General features: G+C 38.5%; 1 protein-coding gene across 6 annotated transcripts in view; it reads right to left on the bottom strand.

The window, feature by feature from the left end:
• Positions 1–20,392, bottom strand: part of DCAF6 (DDB1 and CUL4 associated factor 6) — a 177,992-nt gene that overhangs the window by 25,545 nt on the left and 132,055 nt on the right. For 3 of the 6 annotated variants that reach the window (XM_055403951.2, XM_055403953.2, XM_055403955.2), the window contains 2 exons: positions 19,843–20,170; positions 14,553–14,594 (listed from right to left, as the gene is read on the bottom strand). In XM_055403951.2, coding sequence (XP_055259926.1) covers positions 14,553–14,594; positions 19,843–20,170 — 370 coding nt within the window. The remainder of the gene's footprint in view (positions 1–14,552; positions 14,595–19,842; positions 20,171–20,392) is intronic. The other 3 variants (XM_055403952.2, XM_055403954.2, XM_055403956.2) reach the window with 1 other exon arrangement.

Raw genomic sequence — 20,392 nt, 5'->3', positions numbered from 1 at the left:
TGAACCAAGAACTTTCAGATATACAAGCTGGATTTAGAAAAGGCAGAGGAACCAGAGACCAAATTGCCAACATCCACTGGATCATAGTAAAAGCAAGAGAATTCCAAAACACAATCTATTTCATTGACTATGCTAAAGCCTTTGACCGTGTGGATGACAACAAACTGTGGAAAATTCTGAAGGAGATGGGACTACAAGCTCACCTTTACCTGTCTCCTGAGAAACCTGTATGCAGGACAAGAAACAACAGTTGGAACTGGACATGGAACAACGGACTGGTTCAAAATTGGGAAAGGAGTATGTCAACTCTGCATACAGTCACCCTGCTTATCTAAATTATGTGCAGGGTATATCATGCAAAATGCTGCACTGGATGACTCAAAGCTAGAATCAAGATTACTGGGAGAAACATCAACAACTTCAGATAATGCAGAAAGTGAAGAGGAACTAAAGAAACTCTTGATGAAGGTGAAAGAGGAAAAGTGAAAAAAGCTGGCTTAAAACTCAACATTCAAAATAAGAAGTTCATGGCATTCAGTCCCATGACTTCAAAGCAAATAAACAGGGGGAATGTGGAAAATGGTGACAAAATTTCCTTTTCCTGGGCTCCAAAATCATTGTGGATGATGACTGCAGCCATGAAATTAAAAGACACTTGCTCCTTGGAAGAAAAGATATGATGAACCTAGATAGCGTATTAAAAAGCAGAGACATCACTTGCCAACAAAGATCCATATAGTCAAAGATATGGTTTTACCAGCAGTCATGTACAGACATGAGAGTTGGACTATAAAGAAAGCTGAGTGCTGAAGAATTAATGCTTTCAAACTGTGGTGCTGAAGAAGACTCTTGAGAGCTCCTAGGACAGCAGAGATCCAACCAATCAACCCTGAATATTCACTGGAAGGACTGATGTTGAAGTTGGAAGCTCCAATACTTTGACCACCTGATGTGAAGAGCTGACTCATTTGAAAAGACCCTGATGCTGGGAAAGATCGAAGGCAGGAGGAGAAAGGGGGCAACAGAGGATGAGATGGTTGGACTCAATGGACACAATTTTGAGCAAACTACAGGAGACAGTGAAGAACAGGGAAGCCTGGCATGCTACAGTCCATCGGTTGCAAAGAGCTGGACACGGCATAGCAACTGAACAACATAATATCATGGTCACATATAAAATTCTACATTAAAAATTAAAGTCACATGCTTTTCAAGCACACATGAAACATTTACAAATTTATCACATAATAGGCCACAATGCCAGTTTCTATAACTTTCAAAATATAGGTCTATTCAACCATGTTCTCTGACTGCAAATTAAATGTTAATGAAAAAAAAGCTGAATGCTAAATGTATACAACTAACAAAGTTAGAAAAAGAACCAAAGAGGAATTTTAAACGATAAGGAAGAAAATGATAACAAAGAAAAAAAGTAGAAATATAAAACAAAGAGGTTAACAAATATGAGAGAAAACAGTTCAGTTGTTCAGTCATGTCTGACTCTTTAAGACCCCATGAACTGCAATACGCGCCAGGCTTCCCTGTCCATCACCAACTCCCGGAGCTTGCTCAAACTCACGTCCATTGAATTGCTGATGCCATCTCATCCTCTGTTGCCCCCTTCTTTCCTGCCCTCGATGTTTCTGAGCATCACGGTCTTTTCCAAAGAGTCAGTTCTTCACATCAGGTGGCCAAATTACTGGAGTTTCAGCTTCAGCATCAGTCCTTCCAATGAACAGTCAGGACTGATACCCTTTAGGGTTCACTGGTTTGATCTCCTTTCAGTCCAAGGGACTCTCAAGAGTCTTCTCCAACCTCACAGTTTAAAAGCATCAATTCTTCAGTGCTCAGCTTTCTTTATGAGAAAGAAAGAACTCTAACATTCATACATGACTAGAAAAATCATAGCTTTGACTAGACAGACCTTTGTTGGCAATGTTATGTCCCTGCTTTTTAATTTACTATGCTGTCTAGGTTGGTCATAGCTTTTCTTTCAAGGAGAAAGTGTCTTTTAATTTCATGGCTGCAGTCACCACCTGCAATGATTTTGGAGACCAAGAAAATAAAGTCTCTCACTGTTTCCACTGTTTCCCCATCTATTTGCCATGAAGTGATGGGACTGGATGCCATGATCTTAGTGTTTGGAATGTTGAGTTTTAAGCCAGTCTTTTCACTCTCTTCTTTCACTTTCATCAAGAGGCTCTTTAGAACTTCTTCGTTTTCTGCCATAAGGCAGAAGGGTGATGTCATCTGTGTATCTGAGGTTATTGGTATTTCTCCCGGCAGTCTTGATTCCAGCTTGTTCTTCATCCAGCCCAGCATTTCGCATGATGTATTCTGCATATGAGTTAAATAAGCAGGGTGACAATATACAGCCTTAACATACTCCTTTCCCGATTAGGAACCAGTCTGTTGTTCCATGTCCCGTTCTAACTGCTGCTTCCTGATCTGCATACAGATTTCTCAGGAGGCAGGTCAGGTGGTCTGATATTCCCATCTCTTGAAGAACTTTCCAGTTTGTTGTGATCTACACAGTCAAAGGCTTTGACGTAATCAATGAAGCAGAAGCAGTTTTACCCACTTCTCACCATTGTACATGCATTGAACCATTAGTCCACTAAAAAATGTTAGTCTTCATGAATCAACATTGATGGGAAAAATAAGGCTGAAAAGTGCTTAACACACTTTTGCAAAGTATAATCCAAGGAAGACTGTTCATACTATTCCCAGACATTTTTAACTGGCTAATGGAATATTAGAGGCCTGGCAAATGAATGTTACACAATTTACTCCATCCAACAGACATGTTTTATTTGTGGTCTGTATGTTTTCACAGTGGACCAAAAGCCAGGCTACTGTCTCTTTTGAGGATAATCTTTTGGAAAAGACTATCCAACCTGGGGAAATTCTCCTTAACTTCACAGTGACTGGCCAGGTGCCTCAATATGTCTATGCTGTTTGGCTAATTTTACAACCGTATTACTGAACCCTCAGTCTTCTGGTTTAGTTGAATGCACTACTGGCATTATTAAGATTTAATTGGCAATATTTTTAGAGGCCCTCCAAGTACCCTGGCCAAAAGCATGGCAGCTGGTCATTCAAAAATCTCAAGTCCACCTCTTTCCTAACTCATAAACCCTTAACCTTTGAGATAGTCACAAGATGCCCAATGCACTTGGCTCCTGCTTCTTTTGACCTACAACTGATAAACGAAGAGATACTCTAATATTTTGAAAGCCTAATTGCTTCTATTGAAAATAATGTTTTGGAAATTCCCTGGCATCCCAGTGGTTAGGATTCTGTGCTTCCAGTGGAGGTGGCCTGGGTATGATCTTTGGTCAGAGAACGAAGATCCTGCAAGTCACATGGCAAGACCAAAAAAGGAAAGTTTTGATAAAGCAAATTTGGGGAATTGAAAACCTGAAGCATCACACCTTGCAAACTGGAAATTCCCTGGAAATTCTGTCTATTAAAAAAGGCACTTTCAGGGACTTCTCTGGAGGTCCAGTAGTTAAAACTCCATGCTTCAATTGCCAAGGGCATGGGTTTGATCCCTGGTGGAGGGGACTAAGGTCCCGCAAGCTGCAAGGTACAGAAAAAAAGAAAGACACTTCCACATGAACTCTCTTCAACCTTGCTGGAAAGGATAAGAGTACTGCTACCAACCCTTGTGCTGACGAACATCAAGGAATAGACTCTTAGATTCACATGAGACACCAAAAGAAACCACCAAGCATATGTGTGTGTGTGTATAGTATGTATAACATATATATTTTAGAAACCTTATGAATTTTTACCTAACAAAAAAATTTATGACATTTTGATTCCACCTGTTTGACTTAGTATGAACAGAATGCTAGATTTCTAGTTTTTAAAAAAGATATGCAACAAGCAACAAAGATTTACTGTACTATAACAATATAGGGAACTACAGTCAATATCTTGTAATAACCTATCATGGAAAATAATCTGAAAAATAATATATTTATGTACAACTCAAACACCTTTCTGTGCACTGGCAACACTGTTAAGTCAACTACACTTCAATAAAATAAATAAATACATATATATAGAGAGAGAGAAAGAAAAAGAACAAAAGAAGGACACTCTAATATTTGATATTTTGAAAACTTCAAGTCTCACAACCAAGACTTACACATTGACAGTTACTAGGAAAAAGAGCATAACATAAGAAAATAATGTTGAGTCCTGCCCCTTGCACCAAAGCCAGAGAAGTGGAGCCCAAACCAAGTCTGAAGCTGACTAAGCCCCTTTGTAACTATTGCCAAAAGCCCCTGATCATCACTAACAACCTTTCTGACTCCCAATTAGGCAAAGATGTCCACTCCAGTAAAAACCCTATAGCGCCCTAACTAATCACCTAATAAGGAGATCCAACCAGTCCATTCTAAAGGAGATCAGCCCTGGGTATTCATTGGAAGGACTGATGCTGAAGCTGAAACTCCAATACTTTGGTCACTGGAAAAGACTCTGAGGCTAGGAGGGATTGGGGGCAGGAGGAGAAGGGGACAACAGAGGATGAGATGGCTGGATGGCATCACCGACTCGATGGACATGAGTTTGAGTGAACTCCGGGAGTTGGTGATGGACAGGGAGGCGTGGCGTGCTGCGATTCATGGGGTTGCACAGAGTCAGACACAACTGAGCAACTGAACTGAACACCAACCATCCAGCAGGAATTTTCTTTGTCTTGAGACTATAAAAATTGTCTATTAACCCCTGAAAACTGTCAACTCTTCCTGATCTGTCAGGAAGTTGGCCCACGGTGCTCTCAGTGCCCAGATTATTCCTGCTCTCTGTTCTTAATAAACTTATTCCCTTCTGAAATGCTCTGTGTCTGAAAATTCTTTTCCAACCCGCACTTGGACTGCCTCAACAAATAAGCTCTGAGGCTTTTCTTAGGAACACACTAAACTTAATTCTAAAAGTAGAATATACTTCAGAAAAATCTGTAGGGGTAAAAAAAACAGACCACTGCCCAGGCAAAGTCCTATCACTGCAATTACTGTTTTAATTATTTATATGTCTGTGTATACCACTGAACCAACAGCTCAGAGATTACAGTTTCAATGTGCAGGCTTCTCATGACACTGGCTTCTTCTATTGTGGAGTACAGGCTTTAGGTTGCATGGGCTTCCGCAGTCGTGGCCCATGGGCTCAACAGTTGTGGTTCCCATGCTCTAGAGCACATGCTCATTAGTTGTGACAGATGGGCTCAGCTGCTCTGTGGCATGTAGGATCTTCCCGGATCGAATGTGTGCACTGGCAGACAGATTCTTTACCGCTGAGCCACCAGGGAAGCTCCTAATTTTACATTTTGAGCCTTTCCTCTTCCCTGAAAGTCTTTATATTTAACACTTCATATTCTAGAAAATTTTATTTCTAAAATGGTTCAACAAAAAATTTTAAGATATCTCCAAGGTTAAATTCCCTGGGGGCTCAGATGGTAAAGAATCCACCTGCAATGCGGGAGACCTGGGTTTGATCCCTGGGTTGGGAAGACACCCTGGAGGAGGGCATGGCAACCCACTCCAGTATTCTTGCCTGGAGAATTCCCATGGACAGAGGAAGCCGGCAGGCTACAGTTCATGGGACTGCAAAGAGTTGGACATGACTGAACAACTAAGCACAGCACAAGCTTAAATTAGAAGGTTATACCAATCAAAGAGTTTATAAGCCTTATTTAAAAAAATTCAAAATTGGCACATTTAGTAGTTAAAAAAAATTGGCTAAACTAGACTCATTGGAAAAGACTCTGATGCTGGGAAAGATTGAAGGTGGGAGGAGAAGGGGATAACAGGATGAGATGGTTGGATGGCATCACTAATGCAATGGACATGAGTTTGAGTAAGCTCTGGGAGTTGGTGATGGACAGGGAAGCCTGGTGTGCTGGAGTCCATGGAGTCTCAAGGAGTTGGACACGACTAAGCGACTGAACTGAATTGAAGGTTAAACTGTAAAGAGACATTCTGAGACAACACTAAAAACATAAAACGAGTTACTTTGCCTATTGTTTTCAACATAGCAAAAAAAAAAAATCATTGTAAAACACACTTACATATAGCTAGTGTTGGGAACTCCCTGGTGGTCCAGTGGTTAGGACTCCATGCTTCTACTGCAGAGGGAATGGGTTCAATCCCTTGTCAGGGAACTAAGATCCCCAAATCCCATGTGGCATGGCCAGAAAACAAAAACAACATATATACAGCTACAGTGGTACAAATTAATCAAATTAATCAATACTATTATTAAAATAGCTTACAGAAGAACAGATTTTAGGATAGAAAAAGTGGCTTAAACAAAGATTCACTTCAGTTCAGTTCAGTGGCTCAGTTGTATCTGACTCTTTGCAACCCCATGAATCACAGCACGCCAGGCCTCCCTGTCCATCACCAACTCCCGGAGTTCACTCAAACTCATGTCCATTGAGTCGGTGATGCCATCCAGCCATCTCATTCTCTGTCGTCCCCGTCTCCTCCCACCCCCAATCCCTCCTAGCATCAGACTCTTTTCCAGTGAGTCAACTCGTCGCATAATACAGTACTTTTTCCTATTTTCTCTGCCCATTACTCATACTTTTATTGATTTCTTTAATATTTATTGATTTATTTGGCCGCGCTGGGTCTTAGTCATGGCATGTGGGATCTTTAGTTTTGGAATGGAAACTCTTAGTTGTGGCATGTGGGATCTAGTTACCTGACCAGGGATCAAACTCGGGGACCCTGCGTTAGGATCGTGGAGTCCCAGCCACGGGACCATCAGGGAAGTCCCCTGATTTCCTTCTTTATTTACTTCACTTGAATTTTTTGGTTTCCTTTGCCAGCTTTTCCTTAGATTTCAACTTGCTTTTGTTTTCACTACCTCCAAGCCTAGCAAGGAAGGGCTTCAGTTTGGTGTGGAGCCAACTAGACTTTTCTCGCACTGATCTCACATGCTAGCAAAGTCATGCTCAAAATTCTCCAAACCAGGCTTCAACAGTACATGAACCATGAGGTTCCAGATGTTCAAGCTGGATTTAGAAAAGGCAGAGGAACCAGAGATCAAATTGTCAACATCCACTGGATCATCAAAAAAGCAACAGAGTTCCAGAAAAACATCTATTTCTGCTTTATTGACTATGCCAAAGCATATGGCTATGTAGATCACAACAAACTGTGGAAAATTCTGAAAGAGATGGGAATACCAGACCACCTGACCTGCCTCCTGAGTAATCTGTATGCAGGTCAAGAAGCAAAGGTAGAACTGGACATGGAACAACAGACTGGTTCCAAATTGGGAAAGGAGCATGTCAAGGCTGTACAATGTCACCCTGCTTATATGCAGAGTACATCATGTGAAATGCTGGGCTGCATGAAGCACAAGTTGGAATCAAGACTGCCAGGAGAAATATCAATAACCTCAGATATGCAGATGACACCACTCTTATGGCAGAAAGCAAAGAAGAACTAAAGAGCCTCTTGATGAAAGTGGAAGAGGAGAGTGAAAAAGCTGACTTAAAACTCTACATTCAGAAAGTTAAGATCATGGCATCCAGTCTCATCATTTCATGGCAAATAGATGGGGAAACAATGGAAACAGTGACAGACTTTATTTTTTTGGGCTCCAAAATCACTGCAGATGGTGATTGCAGCCATGAAATTAAGCCACTTGCTCCTTGGAAGAAAAGCTATGACCAACCTGCTGCTGCTGCTGCTAAGTCACTTCAGTCGTGTCCGACTCTGTGTGACCCCATAGACGGCAGCCCACCAGGCTCCCCTGTCCCTGGGATTCTCTAGGCAAGAACACTGGAGTAGGTTGCCATTTCCTTCTCCAATGTGTGAAAGTGAAAAGTGAAAGTGAAGTCACTCAGTCATGTCTGACTCGTAGCGACCCCATGGACTGCAGCCTACTAGGCTCCTCCGTCCATGGGATTTTCTAGGCAAGAGTACTGGAGTAGACAGCACATTAAAAAGCAGAGATGTTACTTTGCCAACAAAGGTCTGTCTAGTCAAAGCTATGGTTTTTCCAGTAGTCATGTGTGGATGTGAGAGCTGGACTTATAAAGAAAGCTGAGTACCGAAGAATTGATGCTTTTGAACTGTGGTGTTGGAGAAGACTCTTGAGAGTCCCCTGGAGTGTGAGTAGATCAAATCAGTGAAACCTAAAGGAAATCAGTCATGAATATTCACTGGAAGGCCTGATGCTGAAACTCTAATACTTTTGCCATCTGAAGCGAAGAAGTGACTCATTGGAAAAGACCCTGATGCTCAGAAAGACTGAAGGTAGGAGAAGGGGACGACAGAGAATGAGATGGTTGAATGGCATCAGCGACTCGATGGACACAAGTTTGAGTGAACTCTGGGAGTTGGTGATGGGACAGGTAAGCCTCTCATGCTGCAGTCCATGGGGTTGGCAAAGAGGTGGACACAACTGAGCAACTGAACTATAGACTGTAGACTGTAAATTGGAATGATCTGAAAAGCATTTTCCAAGTTGTGGGATTTTTGGAGGCTTTCCACATAACAGGTTTGTGTTCAAATAAATGTAAAAAAAAATGAATTGAGAACAGCTAAAAAGGTTTCCTTGCTGCAGGTTTTCTTACAGGCTTTATTATACTAATGTGGTTTATAAGTTTCAGAGAGAGGCATAGACAATGTAGGATTTTCCAAACTTTGTGACGTCACTGTAGGGTATCGGAACGCTTAAGGCAACAGCAACCCCCATCTTCCTAATTTTATAACTAAATTCTTCCATCTGAAAATAAACTGAGTATGCATTTACTTACAAAACTTGAGACCGAGTTTCCCATTCAAAGATCAAAATGTTAGGTTCTTATAAACATGCAGATACTGTTCTCAATCCCTATCTCCTACCCTGTCCTCTGCAACAGGAGAGCTGATGTGATAAACACCACATGCTATGTCTCTACTTTCAGAACAGCCATAAAGCTTTGGCATGAGATCCAAAGTTGCTACGGTACATGCCAAGGAAACATTCCTAGGCAAATGATAGTATAATCAAAAAATAAGTTAAATTTCACTTATTTATGCCTCACTGAATGGTCATTTTAACTCTAAATACCAGTATATGAAGTGTACTATATACACACTTTTCTCATATTTACTTAGTGGTTTTTAGAGAGAAAACCTCACTGGCTTGAACCTCCAAATTTAGAGTCTTGGATTTTTCAGAGTTAAGCTCAAATTTACATTTAAATTATCAATTAAAAAAAAAAGTTTGATGGCCATATGAATTTATGAATAAAAATTTAGAAAAGATGTCACTTGTGTTTTTTAAAAATGATACTTCTAAGTGCTGTAAAGCCCCTTTTTATAGGTTGTCTACTGTTACCAATAAGAAAGGTCTCTGGATTGGAATTTCAGTCACTATCTTTTACAAGTACCAGATATAAGAGACTTGGATGAGTTGCTGCAGAGTATCTTGCTATTTCTACTCCTCTTGTGTCTGTGGTATGCGTTTGGAGGGGGTTGGGGGGGAGAGTTTCAATTCTCTGCCTCAAAGTGCATTAGTAAATAAAAGTAAAGGATAGCAGACCCAATGCTGCTATCTCTCAAAGGGTCTGTTTCCAAAGCTGGCCCTTGGCTGGTGCCTGGGAACTTGACTTTATAATGTTTCCTCCATTGTTCTGCCTGCCTGGGACAATGAACCCTGATGTACCTGGTTGCCAAGATAGTCTGTACAAATAATGTGATTTATGATGAACATCTACTTTCCTTCAGGGTCTGGAACTCAGATGGTTGTGGTTTGGTGCAGAGGGTGCCTATATGACTTGCTTCCAATAAAACCTGGTGAATTTTGAGTCTTAAGCAGGATTCTCTGGGCAGAAACATTACACTAATGTCAAATGCCTTTTACTGCTGGAAAAAGGAGCAGGTTGTATGGACCATCCTGGGTGGGAGAGCATTGGAAGCTTGTGCCTGGATTTTTCTAGATTCTGTCTGATGTGTTTTTTCCTCTTCATAATAAACTATCTTAAGGGAATTCGCTCAGTCATGTCCGACTCTTTGCGACCCCATGGACTGTAGCCGACCAGTCTCCTTCATCCATGGAATTTTCTAGGCAAGAGTACTGGAGTGGGTTGCCATTTCCTAAGAGTGACCCTCAGTTCTTTCCAGCAAGCAATCAAATGTGTGGGAATGCTGTCAGAACCCTAAAAAAGTAATTTATAGATTTTCATTTATTTCAAATTTTAGGAAGCAGAGGAAGAAACAGTAAGCCAGATCATCCAAGGAAATATGAGTAAAACTTTGGTAGCTAGAATTTTAGATAAAAAGATAACCTTCTTTGCCAACTTTTATTTATGTATGCATGTATGTATTATGCTGGCCTTAAAAGGAACTTACAAGTATTATAGGTAGCATAATATATATAAAGGCATACAGAAGAAATGTTCAGTCCTACTTGGAATTATGCAAGGTATAGGCTGAGAAAAGTTTCAAAAAGAGCAGCTTAAGATGCATGTTGAAAGATGAAATGGCCATAATGATGATGATGGTAACAGGAGGTCATTTCAGTTAGAGGGGCACAGAGTAAGTAAAGATATGGAGACATAAGGTGCATACTCTGGATATGGCCAATGTAGGGAGTACAAGCAATTCTTGGCAACAGTCACAACACAGAGTGCCCTCCACTTCAACATTTTAGCTTTTCTATAACTCATTTAGAGTGACATGGTGCTTTTAAGTTGCAATCTTCCCTGTAAAATCAGATTGAGTGCTTAGGATTCAACGTATAAATCGGAAAACCAAACAGGCCTGAAGCAAATCTCATTCTACTATTATATAATTAGAAAGTAGTAATTACCAATAGAATAATTTGCAAAAAGTTACATTCATATACATTTTATGTTAAAACCTAGAAACACTAATACCAAAGTAAAAATAATTTTGAGATGTTTATATGAGGCTCCTCATGAGAATAGGACTTAACCAAAATTTCTATATAGTTAAAATATTTTTTGGCTTATTCCATCAATTCTGTATTCCCCACCAGGAACTCTAATTTTACATTTCTGATGGTTGCTATATATTATGTTTTATGTTTTAGAAACACATGACAAATAACATACATGTGCCACTAGAATTATTAGGTTAGTGCAAAAGTAATTGTTTTATACTACTGAACTTTGCCATTTGCCATTGGAATATATTCTTACGTACGGTTATGTTACACGTCATTTTAATGAACATCTCTCACTTTATGTTTTTTTGCTAATAACTTATTACTTGCTGTTGATTTTATATTTATTTTAGACTAGGGAAATGATGTTAGATAAAAAACAAATTCAAACGATTTTTTTATTCAAGTTCAAAATATTTCATATAGCAGCGGAGATAACCTGCCACATCAACAACACATTTGGCCCAGGAACTGCTTACCAAAGTACAAAGCAGCAGTGGTTCAAGAAGTTTTGCAAAGGAGATGAAAGCCAAAGATGAGGAGTGCAGTGGCCAGCCACAGAAAGCTGACAACGACTAATTGAGAGCAGTCATCAAAGTTGATGCTCTTAAAGACTCCATGAGAAGCTGCTGGAGAACTCACTGTTGACCATTCTACACTCACTAGGCAAATTGGAAACGTGAAAAGGCTTGGTAAGTGGCTGCCTCAAGAGCTGACTGAAAATTTTTTAAAAATCGTCCTTTTAAGGTGTTGTCTTCTCTTATTCTATGTAACAATGACAAATCACTTCTTGATTAGACTGTGACATGTGATGAAAAGTGGACTTTAAACAACAACCCATGACAACCAGCTGAGTGGCTGTACAAAGCACTTCCCAAATCCAAATTTGCACCAAAAAAAAGGTCTCGGTCACTGTTTGATGGTCTACTGCCAGTCTGATCCACTACACCTTTCTGAATCCCTGCAAAATCATTACATCTGAGAAAGTATGCTCAGCACATCAGTGAGATGCACTGAAAACTGCAATGCCTGCAGCCGGCACTGGTCAATAGAATGAGTCATATTCTTCTCCACAACAACGCCTGACTGCATGATGCACAACCAATGCTTCAAAAGTTGAATAAATTGGGCTACGAAGTTTTGCCTCATCTGCCATATTCACCAAACAACTATCAACTTCAAGCATCTCAACAACTTTTTGTAGGAGGCTGCTTCCAAACCAGCAGGAGGCAGAAAATGCTTTACAAGAGTTTGTCGAATTCCAAGGCACAATTTTCATGCTACAAGAACAAACTTAGTTCTTGTTGGCAAAAATGTGTTTGGTGTAATGGTTCCCATCTTTGGTGTAAAGATGGGTTTGAGCTTAGTTATAATGATTAAAATTCTTGGTTTGAAACTACAATTACTTTTGTACCAAAGAATGCTCAAACTATCGCACAATTGCACTCATCTCACACGCTAGTAAAGTCATGCTCAAAATTCTCCAAGCCAGGCTTCAGCAATATGTGAACTGTGAACTTTCAGATGTTCAAGAAGGTTTTAGAAAAGGCAGAGGCACCAGAGATCAAATTGCCAACATCCGCTGGATCATGGAGAAAGCAAGAGAGTTCCAGAAAAACATCTATTTCTGCTTCATTGACTATGCCAAAGCCTTTGACTGTGTGGATCACAAGAAACTGTGGAACATTCTGAAAGAAATGGGAATCCCAGACCACCTGACCTGCCTCTTGAGAAACCTGTATGCAGGTCAGGAAGCAACAGTCAGAACTGTACATGGAACAACAGACTGGTTCCAAATAGGAAAAGAAGTACGTCAAGGCTGTATACTGTCACCTTGCTTATTTAACTTCTATTCAGAGTACATCATGAGGAACGCTGGGCTGGAAGAAGCACAAGCTGGAATCAAGATTGCCGGGAGAAATATCAATAACCTCAGATATGCAGATGACACCACCCTTATGGCAGAAAGTGAAGAGGAACTCAAAAGCCTCTTGATGAAAGTGAAAGAGGAGAGTGAAAAGGTTGGCTTGAAGCTCAACATTCAGAAAACAAAGATCATGGCATCTGGTCCCATCACTTCATAGGAAATAGATGGGGAAACAGTGGAAACAGTGTCAGACTTTATTTTTGGGGGGCTCCAAAATCACTGTGGATGCTGACTGCAGCCGTGAAATTAAAAGACGCTTACTCCTTGGAAGGAAAGTTATGACCAATCTAGATAGTATATTAAAAAGCAGAGACATTACTTTGCCAACCAAGGTCCGTCTAGTCAAGGCTATGGCTTTTCCCGTGGTCATGTATGGATGTGCGAGTTGGACTGTGAAGAAGGCTGAGCGCCGAAGAATTGATGCTTTTGAACTGTGGTGCTGGAGAAGACTCTTGAGGGTCCCTTGGACTGCAAGGAGATCCAACCAGTCCATTCTGGGGGAAATCAATCCTGGGTGTTCATTGGAAGGACTGATGCTAAAGCTGAAACTCCAATACTTTGGCCACCTCATGCGAAGAGTTGACTCACTGGAGAAGACTCTGATGCTGGGAACGATTGGGGGCGGGAGAAGGGGACGACAGAGAATGAGATGGCTGGATGGCATCACTGACTCGATGGACATGAGTTTGGGTGAACTCCGGGAGTTGGTGATGGACAGGGAGGCCTGGCGTGCTGTGATTCACGGGGTCGCAAAGAGTCAGACACGACTGAGCGACTGAACTGAACTGACTGAGTAAGTACAAAGTTGATTTTGTCAGGTTTTGGGTAAATGAATAATGGTACTGAAACTTTAACTTACATTTTAAAATGTATCCCCCTGGTAGTCTTCAAACTACAGAAGTCTTCGAGGGCTAGGTATCACTTGATGTGTGATACTAAGTTACTAAACTATTCATGAGAAAGTCCCTTTCTTTAAAAAAAAAAAAAAAATCAGAATTTCAAACCTATGAAGAGACTTAGATTCAAGTCCATTTTTTGTTACTGATCTCAAGCAAAAAGCTGCTAAATGCTGCTCCAACTGAGTTTAAAAAAAAAAAAACACAAATTGCATTCTTCAACAAATTAGCTAATATCAGCTACTTGCTTTGAATATTTTGTTGAAGAATGCAATCTAGTAATTTAGTATCACACAGCAGTATTAGCTAATATTTAAAGTGTATCATTTTAGATTATGGGCTTCCCTGGTGGCTCAGCAGTAAAGAATCCGCCTGCAGGAAACGTGAGTTCATCCCTGGGTTGGGAAGATCCCTTGGAGAAGGAAAGGGCAACCCCCTTCAGTATTCTTGCCTGGGAAATCCCACGGACAGAGGAGCCTGGCAGTCAGTCCATGGGATCACAAAAGATTAGGACACAATCGAGCCACTAAACAACAATTTCAGATTACAGTTACTTTATCATATGACACACCTGAAGTGAACATCAATTACATCTGCACACAAGAAATTTCTTTTCATTCTATTCCCATGCAGTGCATGCAGCTAAATATAGTTTCTGAAAAGCAACTCAATTTATAATGCTTAGCACTTAGAGTTCAGTTACGTTCAAAGAAGTATTAACTGTTAATAGGAAAAGTGGTTAGCTGTGGAAAAAAGAAGACCTAGCATATTCATTATGAAGTAAATAATGAAGGGACACACTGAATTACCTCCTTATTCTATCACCTATTGTTGCTCCTCTGATATTAAATCTAGTGAAGGGAACACAATAACTGAAGTCACTCACAAACACTTCACTTCAAAGAGCCAAGTATTTAAAGCATGAAGGCCACTACTTTTATCATTAATCATGTAACTCCAAAATACTTCTGTTACCTTTTGTGACTCAGGGTATTATGTGAGAATATGTCATTCAACTAAATGTATGTGAGGGAATTAAAAACACAAATAGCTCACTGAAGACAGACTGGAAGGAAAACGGTGTACTTAATAATCCCTTTTATCTTATAAAAGGATTAGAACCTAACCTTGTTACAGAATGCAGGGAACTTGCACAGAGTCATATTATCAATACCATCCACTGGAACACCTACATTAGCTCCCCAGGGCTCAGTTGCTCTTTAGGAACTAAATAATTAAGCCCTGAGCTGATTCATTTGTCCTAACCATAAGACTGGATAACAAGCAAGTAAAGAATAACAGAGCTTTTAACTCCCTCGGAGTTCAGTTCTTTCTCTATGACTATTTTTTTCTCTGCAATTTTAATAAAGAATAAACTTGAATCACTAAAATATTGAAAAAGTAATTATAATGATGATTCAATAGATGACAGCAAATTTAGAGTATGCAAAGAATTTTGGCTTTAAAGAAGGCCATGCTCCATAGTCCAAAGTAGGTAAATAAAGCTGAATTTCTATGCAAATAAGAAACATATTTTTAAAAAGTGGTTATCTTTAATCTTTATAGAAAAAAATTTTAGAGCATCTTAACTGAGTCTATAAAAACTATTCAAGACTATTTGAGAACTTCTTCAGAAAGCTTACTTAGATGCTTGTCTCTTGTTTGAGCGTAAAAACCTCTTGGGTTTGTCAAGAGGATGAAATGTCAGGCCATCCTATCATTTACTAGAAGTTGGATTAGGTGTGCTGAAAACAGTTTACATGAAGACCGTCTAAACAAAAAACCACTTTTCTTTCATTCCAAGGGCACCCATTTATGTCTCTAAATCCAATACATAAAATCCCTAAGAGATGTACATACTACTTTTATTTATTTTTTAAACCATATTAGAAAGTAGATACGTTTGAATATTTCTTTCTTCAGTTTAGTTTCCATTTAGTGTTCTGTGTTCCTGCTATAAACAAAGTTAAAGGAGATCTAACGTGGTGATTCACAGATTTGTTTCGAACTTTGGTAATCTGTCAACAGAGGAATTTTACCATATACTATAGCTTGGTTTCTCTCTATAAGACTGATCTGCTATAAAGCAGGGATCAGCAAACTACAGCTCTTGGGCCAAATCTGACCAGCGGCCTATTTTTGTAATGAACCATTAGAGACCAGTGGTTTTTATAAATGGTTACATCTTATATGGTTATGTAAGTGCTTACATAATAGCCTCCATTTTGCCTCCTGGCCAGTAAAGCCTAAAATATTTCGTCTTTTGCTTTTTAGGAAAAAGTCTGCTGACTATACAGAGTCCCAGTTATATTTAGACTGAGGGGAGCCTGGTGGGCTGCCATCTATGGGGTTGCACAGAGTCGGACACAACTGAAGAGACTTGCAGCAGCAGCAGCTACGTTTAATAAGAAGAGATTGTAAAATCTCTTTAAGTCGTTAAGGCTAACATTTTATTTTCTCAGACATTTCCTTGTCATGCTTGATCTCAGCTCAAAAGTGAAAACCTGAGTCATATTTATTTAACCGAATTATAAGAATGCAAATCTTTATTTAAAAAATTATAACTTTTTATTGCAAAGAACTGTTTTGATATTTTCATTAAATGTGTCAAAAATGGCTACAAAATTCTTAGGTTTCATTTAAAAATTAAATGTGTGGCAAAAAATTTATGAGATCCACTATGTAATTCTTTATCAAATTAAAGTACAAATCTAAGTATATACTCTAACAGTTTTTAATTTTGGGACCATCTCTCTGGCCTAACCAAAGTAATCTTGACTGGGTTTCTCAAATGGCAGCAAGAGGGGACAGGCATTCTTTTAGTTTGGCATTTCATCCAAGTGAGATGTTTACTTAGACTCTAAGAAACAAATGGTATGATTTTTACGGCAGAGTTTTGGAATTCTTTATTCCTTTGGAAATAGAAATTCTCAAAAACAAAAATCATATGCTTATTCTTAAGCTGGTGAATGATTCATGTTCTTAAGAAGTAAAATTTCTTAAATTTTCTATCTTTAAAACAAAAAAGTCAACAAACTTATTCCTCCAAAGTTTGGAAGTAAGATAAATGGCCAGGGATGAAAAGCCATTAGAAAGGTACAGAAATAAAAAGTATACTTTATATAGGTAGTTCAAAATTTAATCAATTTGGTACTCAGGAAGTTAGGAATTATCAAAATTATTTACAGAAAAGTCAGATGGAAGATCTTACACCACTTGCATATTTTTTTGGTAAATAGCTAGGAAAGATTGCAAATTTCAAAGGAAAACTGATGTAATTATGAAACAGCCACTCTAATCACCTCAGCATTATCTCAGTATGTGTAACTTTGTGTATGTACATGTACACACCAATATATATAATATTGTATCTAATTTCATATATTTATTAAAACTGTTTTCTATTTATAAATGGCTTGCGTATTTGTCCTCTTCAATAAATTAATTTTCTAAAAAGGAAGAATTTTATTATCTTTCTATTACTCTTTAGTAAGTTTACTGCTATGTCCTATAGATTAATAAATAGGACAAATAACTAAATAATAGATAGGACAGAAAAACCTAAATACCTAAACTGACTATACAGAATATTAAATAATAGTTTAAAAAAAAAAAAGCAGGGAAGCAAATACAGACCAAGAGGTGGTTTCAAATCTGGATCTAACCATGAGAGCACAAATTTAAGAGTACATGCGTGAAGTGGGGCCACTTTCAGGCTGTTGAACCTGATCATCTCTCCTCTAAAAGATTCTGCTAGTCTAGTTCAGCAAATGGGTTTCTTGGGTCAAGGAAGCTATCAGGTGCCAATTCTGTGGCATGTCTAAACCTCAGGAGAATCCCTAAAATATATAAATCATGTAAGTATTACAAAAATGGTAAGTAAATGATAATGCTCAATAGAAAGATAATATAGTTTCTAGTAAGATATCCAAAATAAGGACAATATGCTGCAAGATGTTCTGTATTCTCTAGGACCCATTCTACCCACAAATTCTCCTTTCTCATTCATGTTATACTACTGTGTTAAAAAAAATTTCCTTAGGTCTAGAATATACAAAATCTCTGCTTAGCACCTCGGTTTCCTCATCTATAATGCAGGCCAGGTAAAAGTGTTATATAATTAGCCTGAATACAAGATGTTAAATAATTATTATTTTTTGGAAGTATCTAATATTTACCAAAAATATGTAATTCCTATTTAAACAAACAGACCTGGTAAGTGACATGGTACATTTTACTAGAAGTGGATACTTAAATTTCATTTTCAATTACGAACTAAGTATCATTTAAGCTATGTAAGTATAGATAAAAAATGAAGGACGTATGTTTGCTTATATAATTTGAAAGCCAAAAATGTACAAGCATAAAATAGTTATAGTCTCTGCCTCTCCATCCTAGGTTTTAGAAACCATCAGTTTGATTTTCAAATTATGCCATGCTTGCCAACCTTATTTGCATACATCAAGAGGTAATAATACTCTATGGGACTCCCTCTGGGTATGGAAAGAAATGAAGCTAAGTTTTATTTGTCTAAAATATATACTAAGAATTTGAAGACTAATGTGTGTTGCTGCTGCTGCTGCTAAGTCGTTTCAGTCGTGTCCGATTCTGTGCGACCCCCACAGACGGCAGCCCACCAGGCTCCCCCGTCCCTGGGATTCTCCAGGCAAGAACACTGGAGTGGGCTGCCATTTCCTCCTCCAGTGCATGAAAGTGAAGTCTCTCAGTCATGTCCGACTCTTAGCGACCCCATGGACTGTAGCCTCCCAGGCTCCTCCATCCACGGGATTTTCCAGGCAAGAATACTGTTAGGTGAAGACAAACTGTTTGTTTAAAAATCACTGCAAAGTAAACACTCTGACCAAATATGACTAAAGGCAGATACTTATCCATCTTTTCATACTTAAGAAAAGGCAGCTAAACTGAACTTCAAGTTACTATATTCAGGAATTTTGCTTGTCCTGTCTAGAGCCATTCTTATTGTAATTGCTTTTTAAAGTCTTAGCAGCTACATGGAATGTCTTGGTTATTTAATACACCTATCATTTATTTAGTGCTTTCAAAGTGAGACAAGTCCTTTGACTGATTTTTTTCTAAATTCTGACAATTCTAAACAATTATAATCTCATTTTATAGATAAGGAAACCGAACCTTTAAGAGATACTAAGTAAGTTGAACGAGGAAACAGCTAGTAAATGATAAAACCAGAATTCAAGTCATTATGCTCTTGATCGTTATATAACATTGCCATTCTTTAATGGTAAATTAATATTTTCATTGTATTTTTCACTTGACAGAAATGTCAGAACATTTTATAAATAGCAGTACATTGAGCATAAATACACTTCATGCCTGTGAAAGCTAAGATTTTAAAGGCAAAATTTGATTCTCTGAAATAGGACAGAACTAACAATGAGATACGAAGGCACTAATTATAGAAACAGTTTTAGGAACGTATGGAAGGCAGTATACTTTACAGATTTACTTTACCTACTAAAAAATAAAATATATCCTATGAATACATAAAATCAAAAATGGAGAAAGTTATGAACACATAAGCAATTTAATTCTTTACTGCAGTTAAAATATTTGTTACTTGGTATGACTTTTCATTTCTGAAACTGAGTTACTTAGTAGACGTCAGAGAAAAACAATGTTCTCAAAAAGAGAACTTTATCACACTACCTTAATCCAGGGTTAAGAGAAAAGCAGAAAAACTAAATGCTAAAAAAAACCAAACTGATAAAGGCCAAGATCTCTATGAGGCAATCTGACAACTAAAGATAACCCTAACTCAGTAAATAACCTGTTGGTCATTCTCAATATTCCTTCCTTTGAATCTGTAAACTGAAGACCAAGCCTTTGTGCTGAAGATAAACAGCAATTTTATCTTCTTTATATGCTTTTGCTCAAAGAATGCAATATGTAATATGTGAAATTACTTACAGTTTACAAAATTCTATGAGTTTATATGACTGAGACACGCTTAGAGGAAGTAACTGTCAAAAATGGAGAGACTCTTTTACATGACTTCAAACGAAGAAATAAAGCCTTGTGAATTATATTTTTATAGTTCATGTTAATTAAAAATTTACCAACCTATCACCAGGTCCTGCTCGATACCGCGCACCTGGGATCAGGACTGGGTCGTCGTCACTATCATCTGTGTCCTGGAGAGTAGAGTCCCTGGTCAATGTTTCCTCATGGGCCAAAGGCCCAATGGCTTCTGTTTGTGACTGAGGCTCAGGATTGCTGGTACTATGTCTGGAAGCACTTGTAGTGCTAGTTTGATCTGAAGTTCCTGGTTCTTTGCCTTTTTCAGACAAAGTGGATTCTTCTGCAACCCCACAAGGGTTATCAAGATTGAAGTCATTCCTTTCTCCTGAGCCAGAATCCAATGACTCAGAAGTAATCTTATCTGATTGTGCTGTCAGAAAATAAAGTAGCAACAATTAGTCATGTCAGCAACACTAATTATTTAATCTAACTTCAGACATTTTCTAATATAAATCTAATTCCCCTACATGAAGAACAAAATTCCACAATACATCTATTTGGAAATGGTCTCTAACTCTGGAGAGAACAACGCAGATTAAGGCTTCCTGTTTTCCTATATGAAGGAATTATCTAAGGAGAACAAAACAACTCA

Source organism: Moschus berezovskii, chromosome 4, assembly GCF_049115385.1.
Source record: "Moschus berezovskii isolate FMDL1 chromosome 4, NW_MosBer_1.0, whole genome shotgun sequence".
NCBI lineage: Eukaryota > Metazoa > Chordata > Mammalia > Artiodactyla > Moschidae > Moschus > Moschus berezovskii.
This window is presented reverse-complemented; position numbering and strand designations above follow the sequence as displayed.